This window comes from Callorhinchus milii, unplaced genomic scaffold (assembly GCF_018977255.1).
Source record: "Callorhinchus milii isolate IMCB2004 unplaced genomic scaffold, IMCB_Cmil_1.0 Scaffold13, whole genome shotgun sequence".
NCBI classification, from domain to species: Eukaryota; Metazoa; Chordata; class Chondrichthyes; order Chimaeriformes; family Callorhinchidae; genus Callorhinchus; species Callorhinchus milii.
In genome coordinates, this window is record NW_024704754.1 from 7133233 (window position 1) to 7144817 (window position 11585).

Consider the following 11585-nt stretch of genomic DNA (forward strand, 5'->3'; position numbering starts at 1 on the left):
TGGAACTCCATCCCCCAGTGCCTTCGCCTTGCTTCCTCCCTTTCCTCCTTCAAGGCCGGTCTCAAAACCTTTCTCTTTGACCGAGCCTTCAGCTCCCCTCTCGACTCTCTTCCCCCTCCTCGCTCCCTCCCTTCCCTCCCCTCACCCAGACCATTTCCCCCCTGCTCGGGTCATGACCCAACTGTGCAGCGCCTTGGGACGTCCTCCTGACGTGAAAGGCGCTTTATAAATGGAATCTTGTTGTTGTTGTTGTTGAGGGGAGAAAAATAATTCTGACCAGTAGGGAATCTTTGGTTCAACAAAAAATCTGGATCTCCAGAAACTATTGAATTATGGGCCCTTCTCAGCAAATCTTATCTTTTTAATAGAAAAGCATTCTTGCTCACTGCATCCTCCACTTATCTCAACAACAACAACTTGCATTTATATATCATCCCTCACGCAAGGTAACATCCCAAAGCACTTGGAAATCCTCAAGCACTCCATCCGGCGTGAAGGGTGCTATATAAATGCAAGTTGTTGTTGTGAAAATTGTAATGTCTCCTTAAAATATTTGGCTGTGCTTTCATTTTAATGCAAGCAACCGAGTGAAATACATTCACAGCAGGGAAACATTTTATCAAATTATCTAATAACAAGGTATCATTTCCTAAGGCTCAAGTGCAGTCTTTTGTCTGTCACGTCACATCAGAGAATCCACATGAGTCAATAACAGTTTAAATAATTGATTGTACCTTTGTCTACAATAAAAGCAGCAGAGCACTTCAGAAAAAAACAGCTTTATCCTACATTAAAAAATAAATCTACCCATGTGTTTATTGGTGGACTAATGAAAATGAGAGCTGGACTTCACAATGTCACTACTTAAACCAAGTCCTAGATATAAATTCACACGACAAAACAGTGTTAACTACAATAGCTATCAGGGAAAGGGTTCACTTTTAGCTCATTTGTACAGTAACTACACCATTTAATGTAAATCAGATGAGTTGGCAATGACTTTGATTATTCACAGGAAAAGGGTTAAATATGCATTCACTCAATGAGTACACTAGAATGCTAGATGATTGCAGTACAACAGATAACTGCCCAGACATGTATTACAGAATGCAAAAGATAACTGCCCAAACACGTTTATTTCATCAGAATATAAAAGCACTCCTGTTCATATGTATAACCATATTTGGAACAATACCAGGAAGCTCTCACACTGGAGGAAAACCACCTACATATCTGACAAAAACATCGCCATTTCTGACCTCAGTTATACAGTACTCACCTTGCTTACGCACATCTTCCACAGCTGCTATCAATTCCTCTTTCAGGTACTGACTCTCTTGAGCAATCTTCTCACCCTTTTCCAGGAAATTCTGTGTTGCCTGTTCTACAGATGCAGCCAAAACATGGGCTTTCTTAGAGCGCCCTTTCTTCTTGTTAGACGGTCCTCTGTTGCTGGTGTTAACCAAAGTTGTCACCTGGAAGAACAATTTTACTTTTATAGACTAAACAGATATCTATTTTACACCATCAATCTAATATATTCATGAAACAAAAACAGAAGTCGCTGGGAATATTCAGCGGGTCAGGCAGCATCTATGGAGAAAGGAAAGTCCATAGATGCTGCCTGACCCGCTGAGTGTTCCCGGCGACTTCGGCCTTTGTTTTCAGATTTCCAACATTCGCAGTATTTTGTGTTTTTTTTAATATATTGATAACACCATTACACACTTTTATTCAATTCTTCCTTCATCCTCAGGAAGTACTAACATGTTTGCTGGCTACCTTTCAGTGCATCAAGTCATCTATCTTTACATATGTACCTAATCTGTGTTTGAGCAAGACTACTCAGCTATGAGCATCATCAAAGGCTGATCCTGTCCTCACTGGATGTCCATGAACATAGACTTTCCAAGAACAGAGACCTAGATAAAATTTATCCCCAATAGTGTTGAAGCCAACTGTAATGCAACCATTAACAACCTGGCTGAGAGAAGATAAATGATAACAGAACCATGATCAAATCTGGGAATTTCTGATGTGATTCAGTTCCACAATGAGTCATGCTATTGCCAAATAGTGTAAGGTATCAGCCTGACTCAGTTGGTAGCAGTCTTGGCTCAGAGTCAGAGATTGTTGGTTCCATCTTCATGTCAGGACTTTGAGCTCAGAGTCCAGGTTAACATTCCAACACGGTGCTCAGACTCTGCTGCATTGTCCCATCTGTCTGTTCAGATGGACATCAACAATCCCGTGGCATTATTTGAAAATAGAAGTGAGTTTCTCCTGACATCTTGGCTAATAATCCCACCGATAACTGTTATAATCATATTCTAGCATTATATAAATTACCACTTACCTATAAGATTTGAAAAATATCTTCTACATTAAATCAATTCCCTTCCCCATGATTGCCAAAGATTACCTCACCAAATCACATACTGACTTCTTAGCAAGGGACAAAAAAAAATCTAGGTTTACATTGACTGCTCAATGACAAGGGAGATCTCTGATCTAAAACAAATCATTTTATATTATGGGGACTACATGTAGGAACATTAACAATAATGCTGCCCGAAGCAAGGGGCTAAATTAAAATATTTTTACCTGTGTAACCAGTGGTTCTAACAGACGCTCCACTGCCAAAGTCCTTATCTCCAGATTTTTGGGGTCCCATTTGAAGTTAATATTTTGAGTGTTGATAGTCGTCATATTTGCTTGCCTAGTTAAAAAAACGAAACTGGTTATATACAACACATATACATTTTTTCATTGTTATACATTATAACATTAGAAGGATACATTCACTCAATGCCACATCGCTGAAATTCAAACCGCAATAGCACCAAGTTTTAAACCCTCCCCCCACCATACTAATTATCTAAACTCATACATTATTATATAAAAATTGTCATTTTTTGAAGGTCCCAGTGAGTACCATGAAACCATGACTTCAAAAGATAAGGCAAGATTTAATGACTTCAAAAGATACAGGAAGAAACTGAACAAAAAAAATGAGGACCAAACTGGGAAGGAACTTGGTATGAAAATAAATATTTGGAGGACTGGATTCTCAATTTTAATTAGTGACTAATGCAGCAAAATGCATTTAATATTAATAGATACTGGTTAGGTTTCATATTGTGTGGACTGAGTCACCACTTGTGTATAGAATTGAACATTATGCACACATCACAGAGCATCAGACCATTGCACATTCCTTTGTCAATAACCAGGCAACTGATAAGTACTGATCCCTCTGACCCTTTCACTCCCGAATCACACACAATGAACCACTCCCAAGGACAAAACAAAGCAAATCTATACACTAATTATTTCTGGGATTCCAATCTACATGTGCTTGGAACAACAACTAATCTGATATTATCCTTAAAAAACGTTAAATCTGCTATCTTAATCAAGAATTCACCCACAGCTCCTCTTCTCCCCTTAATCTATTCAAAATTGAGATATTCATGACTAATCCAAAGCACATGAGAGAACCACCAGGGAAAAGAGCAAATGGAGGTCAGCCTTATTCACAGAAAAAGATAGGCAGTCATCCTTGGATCTTGTGCACCTATTAACATCAACACATATAAATGACTATCCTTCTTGGGCGGCGGTGGTGGTAGTGGGGGGTGGAGAAGAGTTCAGCAGAGGTCTCCATGGAACTGAACTGGCTCCAAGGTGACATGCCCAGCAACAGTATGTTGGAATAGAGTCAGCCCTCTGTGAAAGTCTCAGTAGTCCGGTTACTGAGCCAGACAGGTCCACAGTATTTCAGGGCACTGCTGATGACAGCTCAACCAGCCTGGCTCATCGGCAAGACCTGGAAGGGCAGTCACTGAGGGCCGGGAGTCATCCCACTCAACTCCTGTTAACCCTGCAAGACAAAGCCCTAACAGGTAAGGTGGCCTAGTTGGAAAAGCAATAGGAAAGCTTGCCAGACAGCAATATCCAATGGCAAGCTTTGCAGTTTTAATAAAAATAATCTTCTATGATTTTATGATTCTATGATTACAGTCTGTTCATTAGACAATTGATCCTCGTTCTGAAATTACACAAGATTGAAAATATAATCTAGAATGTAAATGACCACTACAAAATGTTCCACTAAGTAATTTGATTCAATGTCAGATATTTATAATAATAATAATCCTTGCATTTGATATAGCGCTTTTCACATCTTCGAGATGTCTCAAAGCGCTTCACGGAATATACTATAAAGTGAATTGACTGTATATTTGTGGGTGATACACAGCAGCCAATTGCGCACAACGGTGTCCCACAAACAGTCGTGGATTGAAGCGAACAATTTTTATTAATTTTTTTTGAGGGATCATTATCAGGGGTGTGGAGTAAGGAAACTTGCCCAAGGTTTCTCCCTGCCGGGAATCGAACCCAGGTCTCTCACTTGCAAGGAAAGTGCACTAACCACTGAGCTACAGGACTCCATGGACAACCAGCTAATCAACATTTTACCTGGTTAAACGCACTCCGAGATGCTGCCCTACATGGAGGGAGCTATATAAGTGCAAGTGGTTGTTGTTAGATTCCAGCAGTATCCTAACGCAAACTCTGGGGTCCCCAAGCCTTGGCTCTTGCTAACCTGTGCCTAATACTTTCTGGAATTAGGTAAGCAGGAAATGTCCCTCCGGGGAAAGAGTGTACATTCCATTCCAACAATCTATCTTTGCGATTTCCATATGTAGATGGAATGCATGGATATCTCAGTTTGGTTTTGGATACTTTTAAGCAAGATGATGGGTTTCCACATGTATCAACATATAAATGTTGATACATGAGCAGAATAGGTCAAAAATTCAACTGCCTTGCTGGCCAGAAAGCTACAAAGGAAAATATAAATAAGGCAAAAGAATAACATGAACTTTTAACCAGCTTCGTTATACACAATCACAAGTTACAAAACCATTCACCAATCCAACCCATTTTCTCTTAAAATGTTGTTCTAAAGGGTGCTATCTTATTCTGATTGCTTAGTTCACGAAGTGACGATTTCCAGGCTAACTTGTACCAGGTATTCAACAGTAAACAACTGAGAAATTTAGTGATTGTAAGGTTCCAACCTCACTGAAAGATCACCTTTTAATCATTCATAGAAGATTGTAATGAATAAAAATTAGGTATTTTGCAGCAACATTTAATGCATTTAACATTTAATAGTTAAAAAACATCTTCAGTGCAAAATAAATGCAAGGAATAAAGTTCAGATGAATACAAATCGATCAATGCCTCAGAACCTAACTTTGATCCATCCATTCAGATTATTTATGCATTAAAAGCTCTGTCCTTTCATATGGATATTCAAACTGGTAATGGAGAGCATCACATTTGTAAGATTTTCTATAGTTAATTTACTGAGATAGTACAGTAGTCAGTTTTAGTAGATTCAACCTGTGTTTTAAATAATCACAATAATACTATTTACTTTATATACCAACTTGTTAGCTCTTTCCCAATCTCACAATGTGAAGTTACATTTGACACTACTCAGCCCAACTCTCTAACCTAATTACATCCCTCTAGATGTGGTCAGTTTATTCTGTTAACTCAGTTTGGTACAATCAGCAAACTAAGAAGTTGGTGTTTTACTCCCAAATCACTCACATATTACTTCGCGAGAGATATTTATGGATACTGTTCTTATACACGGCTGGCTTAGTGAACATTCCTCAAATAGACTGACTGAAGTTACAACTGCACAGTTATAGGGTTGAATCTTAAATTCAAGGACACTAAACAGCACTTAGAAGAACACACACAAATCTTAGTCATAATAATACTGGATCTCTTATGCAAGAATTCCAATAAATAGACTATATAAAAGAATTATGACTGAAGGAAAACTCGGGTTTATAGTTTTAATCTAGGACTTTTCAGGTTACATTGTCAGCATAATGTCATAAAGCTACCAGCTTAATAGCAATGTCATTTTTGTAGAATCAATCAAGGAACTGCAAAATGAAACATCTACAACCCCACTGGAGAATAGATTGTACAACTCTCAAAATAAAAACTGCCAACTTGTGACAAGTTCTCAATACAAATGCAATTTAACACCTTAATGTGCAATGTGATAATACACATACAAGGTTATTAGTTAACACTACACTGTTACACACAAAATGGAACATGAGCAAAGGACTGAAACCTTTATGGCTCATTCTACACATGATTGCATTCCACTCTTAGAAAACAAATACATTTCAAATTCCACTATCCAGATGGCTGTTGGCAGTTTTTTTTAAAAATGTTCAATAAAATAGCAGCATGAAGTCATTTGCTAAAAGTGAAAATATGCAGATAGAGCCCTGTAAAGTGATTAATTTTAAGTAATTACTACATGAACTTCAACAGGTATACAATAACTACCAGTCTGATCTACAAAGTTGAGTATTTATGCCATCAACTCAACACAAGCAAGATCAATCAACTACAGTATTTATATGGTGTCAGTATCAATAATGCCATACAGAAAATTATTTAGATTAATTCTTGTATCACTATGAACTAACTATGCTTCAAAGACGCATGTACATTGATTTCATTTCAGTTATTGAGTTCAGCAATGCAGAAAGAATACAATCCCAACTGATCTAAAAATTTTAAAAAAATCCCCTCACAACAAAAAGAGCTAAGACATCTTTCTATCAGAACAGTGGTAAACAGTGTTTTCACAATGGAGTAGTAGGTTCTTTATCTGCACTTTGTCGAAATTCTGAGCTGCAAAGTGGGATCAGTAACATAAGTGCACACAAATGGTAACTCCCTGAAATTGACTTATTTGTGAAGTGGAAACTACTGTATCCCACAGGGTTACGAATTGGGGAGGGGTGAAGATCTTAATCGGTAACCTCCCCTAACCCTTATCAACATATTCCGAGGGAGAAACATTATTATTGGGCTACAATTGAACACATTTCGCCCATCCCCAGATTTGTTGTGTTGATTTAAAAAAGCGTGCAAACCTTCGAGAAAAAAAAGCTGAAAGCGAAACCAAAGGAGTTTCAAAAGATTTGCTGCATATTCCAAAAAGTGATCTGCAATCTGTCCTTTTTTTAAAAAAAAGATAGGGGGAGTGTAGCAAACGTACAAACGCCCACTTCAAAAATCAGTTAGGTTTAAAATGTTCAAACTGCGATAGGAATCTCCTTTGTACAGTAGATCCACAGCAAAATGGGAGAAAACACGATGGAAACTCTCAGGACGTTTGTGTAGGGGATGGGGCGAGGAAACCGGGACTTCAACGGGGAGAGGAGTTTGGTTTTCGAGCCGAGATTTAGGGCTCTGATCTCGACTCTGATCACTGACCCCTTAGCTACCACTCTCCCCAACCCTCCCCCACCCCCACCTCTGCCCCCACCCCTCCCCCGGCCCCGACCGCCCCCGGCCCCCACCCCTCCCCCGGCCCCGGCCCCCACCCCTCTGCCCCCACCCCCCCCTCGGCCCCGGGAACAATGCAGAAAGGAACTGAAACCGCAGGACGCGGCCTAACGTCGGCCCGAAAAGTCCGCTCCTGAACGGAAGGAAAACACAAACAAGAAATCACTTCATAACCACTCGGGGAACGTTGCAATAAACACTCAAACACTAACAATTGTGAGGCATAAATTCACTTGACCCCCCGCCCCCCCACACACACCACAGAAAACACTACACACTTTTCAATTAATGCAATTTAAAACCGCGACCGCGGAAACCTGGAGGTTCTCAAACCAAACTCTTCGGAAACTCCTCAGCGGCCACCAGGCGGAACCGACACTCCGCGAGAGACACAGAGGGGCAATGGGGGAAAAGACAGGAATGGGTAAAGGGGGAGGAGAGAAACAGGGGGGCGAGGGAGGAGACACAGGAGCAGAAGGGAGGTGAGGAGAGGGGAGGAGGGGAGGAGGGGGGAGGGGGGAGGGGGGGGAGGGGGGGAGGGGGGGGAGGGGGCGAGGGGGGGGGGGGGAGGGGCGGGGACCGGGATGGGGCGGGGACCGGGATGGGGCGGGGGACCGGGATGGGGCGGGGGACCGGGATGGGGCGGGGACCGGGATGGGGCGGGGGACCGGGATGGGCGGGGGACCGGGATGGGGCGGGGACCGGGATGGGCGGGGGACCGGGATGGGGCGGGGGACCGGGATGGGGCGGGGGACCGGGATGGGGCGGGGGACCGGGATGGGGCGGGGGACCGGGATGGGGCGGGGACCGGGATGGGGCGGGGGGGGGGGCGCGAGAGGAGGGGAGGGACCGGGATGGGGCGGCGGGGCGGGCGAGGAAGGAGGGGAGGGACCGGGATGGGGCGGGCGAGGAGGAGGAGGACCGGGATGGGGCGGGCGAGAGGAGGGGAGGGACCGGGATGGGGCGGGCGAGAGGAGGGGAGGGACCGGGATGGGGCGGGCGAGAGGAGGGGAGGGACCGGGATGGGCGGGCGAGAGGAGGGGAGGGACCGGGATGGGGCGGGCGAGAGGAGGGGAGGGACCGGGATGGGGCGGGCGAGAGGAGGGGAGGGACCGGGATGGGGCGGGCGAGAGGAGGGGAGGGACCGGGATGGGGCGGGCGAGAGGAGGGGAGGGACCGGGATGGGGCGGGCGAGAGGAGGGGAGGGACCGGGATGGGGCGGGCGAGAGGAGGGGAGGGACCGGGATGGGGCGGGGGAGAGGAGGGGAGGGACCGGGATGGGGCGGGGGAGAGGAGGGGAGGGACCGGGATGGGGCGGGGGAGAGGAGGGGAGGGACCGGGATGGGGCGGGGGAGAGGAGGGGAGGGACCGGGATGGGGCGGGGGAGAGGAGGGGAGGGACCGGGATGGGGCGGGGGAGAGGAGGGGAGGGACCGGGATGGGGCGGGGGAGAGGAGGGGAGGGACCGGGATGGGGCGGGGGAGAGACCGGGAGGGACCGGGATGGGGCGGGGGAGAGACCGGGATGGGGCGCGGGAGAGACGGGGATGGGGCGCGGGAGAGACGGGGATGGGGCGGGGGAGAGAAGAGGGACCAGGATGGGTTGGGAGAGAGAAGAGGAGGGACCGGGGTGGAGCGAGGGAGAGAAGAGGGACCGGGATGGGGCGGGGGAGAGAAGAGGAGGGAACGGGATGGGGTGGGGGGGAAGAGGAGGGACCGGGATGGGGGGAGAGAGAGGAGAGACCAACCGACCCGGATGGGGGGAGGGGAGAGAGAGAGAGGAGAGACCGGGGTGTTGGGGGGGCAAAGAGAGAGACCAGGGTGTTGGGGGGGCGAAAAGACCGACCGGGATATGGGGAGGGGGGGGAGAGAGAGTCCGGGATGTGGGGGGAGAGAGAGTCCGGGATGTGGGGGGAGAGAGAGTCCGGGATATGGGGGAGGGAGAGTCCGGGATGTGGGGGGGAGAGAGAGTCCGGGATGTGGGGGGAGAGAGAGTCCGGGATGTGGGGGGGAGAGAGAGTCCGGGATATGGGGGGGAGGGAGAGTCCGGGATGTGGGGGGAGAGAGAGTCCGGGATGTGGGGGGGAGAGAGAGTCCGGGATATGGGGGGGAGGGAGAGTCCGGGATATGGGGGGGAGGGAGAGTCCGGGATATGGGGGGGAGGGAGAGTCCGGGATATGGGGGGGAGGGAGAGTCCGGGATATGGGGGGGAGGGAGAGTCCGGGATATGGGGGGGAGGGGCGGAGAGCGACCGGGATCGGGGGGGGGGGGCGGAGAGCGACCGGGATCGGGGGGGGAGGGGCGGAGAGCGACCGGGATCGGGGGGGAGGGCGGAGAGCGACCGGGATCGGGGGGGAGGGGCGGAGAGCGACCGGGATCGGGGGGGAGGGGCGGAGAGCGACCGGGATCGGGGGGGGAGGGGCGGAGAGCGACCGGGATCGGGGGGGGGGGGCGGAGAGCGACCGGGATCGGGGGGGAGGGGGGAGGGCGACCGGGATGGGGGGGAGGAGCGGAGGGAGACCGGGATGGGGGGGAGGGGCGGAGGGAGACCGGGATCGGGGGGGGGGGCGGAGGGGGATCGGGGGGGGGGGGCGGAGAGCGACCGGGATCGGGGGGGGGCGGAGAGCGACCGGGATCGGGGGGGGAGGGAGACCGGGATGGGGGGGGAGGGGCGGAGGGAGACCGGGATGGGGGGGGAGGGGCGGAGGGAGACCGGGATGGGGGGGGGAGAGAGATGATCGAGTACTCGCCCCCACCCCCACCATTCAAACTCGCCCAGAGTTCGAAACCGTCGTCCACCAACGGTCACTCCGCCGTCGTCAGCACTTTTCGTGAGTTTTTATATCTAAAAATCACTTTTCCCCTCTCTTTCTTCTCGGTGTTTCCCCGCCCTCTCCCTTCTCCGCTCCTCGACATTTCCTGTCAGGAGGTGAGCGGCTGAAAACAAACTTTCTCGCCTCACCTGTTTTTTTTTAAAAAAGTCGTCCCTCTTTTTTTTAAAAAAACTGTTGTTTCTCCGCTTCTCCCCCTCGGCGCTCGGTTGACAAATAATCGGTGTGGAGAGAAGGGGGTTCTCGGTGCCTCTGGTTTCTACTCCTCCTCTCCTGCTGCTGCTCTCGGGTCGGTTTGTTTCTCGGACTCTTTAAACCCACGGTTCTGAGTCACCAGAAGAGGGAGAGGAGGAGATGGGGGGGAGAGAGAGAGAGAGAGAGAGGCGGGCGAGCGCTTCTGGGAAGTGGCCGCACCCCAGCGCTCCTCGCGCCGCCGACAACAACAAACAGCTCTAAAGTGATCGCTCTGCCGCCGCCGCCGCTGCAACAGGCGACTTCAGGCCAAGCAGCCAACCGAGCTAACACCTTACTCGTGAGCAAGGAGCAAGGAACCGGCCTCTTTTACCTCAACTCCGGTCGGTCGGTCGGTGGGAAGTGGCGCCGCCGCTGGGATTGGGAAGAGCGCGGTTGACCTCAGCGCCACACCCAGAGAGAGAGAGAGAGAGATTGCGTGTGTCATGGTGTCAGGTGCGGTGGGGGCGCTGAATTGGACAGGACTGGGGGGAGGGAGGAACGTGCCACCACACCACTCACACCCACCAAAGCCTTTTTTATATATAAAAGGAGAAAGCTCAAATCCCTTTAAAGTACAGTTCTTTTTCGAGCCTCAACTTTTTCTTCAGTTTCAGACTTTGCGCCCGGACCCAGTGTTTATGTTTCTGAGTTGCATCATTGTAAGGGCGGGTGGGGTGGGGTGGGGGGAGGGGGAGTTATATATAAAAATAAAAATCACTTTCCGATGGCTCCAGGCTTCTGTTTTCATGTTTACTTATGATTTCCTTTTTAAAACGTGGTGGTTTAATTGCAGTGTTTAAAGCAGTGGCTTTGACTCTTCAAGCACAGTCATATTGTAACTCAGAAGATAGATGTCTCAGTGACTTTTCTACCTTCACTAATTCTTATTCATAAGACATCAGGTTAGTGGATTGCCTGGTTAGCAAGGAATTCAAATGTAACTTTGTTAGAATCACTGAATATCAAACACAAATATTTTATTGCTTTGAAATGCATCCGGTGAATTAAAACACAAATATCAAATAATAATAATAATCTTTTGCATTTAACATAGCGCTTTTCATGTCTTCTAGACGTCTCAAAGTGCTTCACAGAATATGCTTTAAAGTGAGTTGACT

The 11585-nt window shown here is 48.0% G+C and overlaps 1 protein-coding gene across 4 annotated transcripts in view; it reads right to left on the reverse strand.

Moving 5' to 3' along the window:
- ctnna1 (catenin (cadherin-associated protein), alpha 1) overlaps positions 1–10822 on the reverse strand; it is a 68057-nt gene extending 57235 nt beyond the window's left edge. The window contains exons 1-3 of one of the 4 annotated variants that reach the window (XM_007905551.2): positions 10799–10822; positions 2605–2719; positions 1280–1475 (exon numbers count right to left, since the gene is read on the reverse strand). In XM_007905551.2, the coding sequence (XP_007903742.1) occupies positions 1280–1475; positions 2605–2709 (301 nt within the window). In that variant the 5' untranslated portion in view covers positions 2710–2719; positions 10799–10822. Of the gene's footprint in view, positions 1–1279; positions 1476–2604; positions 2720–7682; positions 7795–10364; positions 10616–10798 lie in introns of those variants that run through there. The other 3 variants (XM_007905547.2, XM_007905548.2, XM_007905549.2) reach the window with 3 other exon arrangements.
- Positions 10823–11585: the final 763 nt, after the last annotated feature.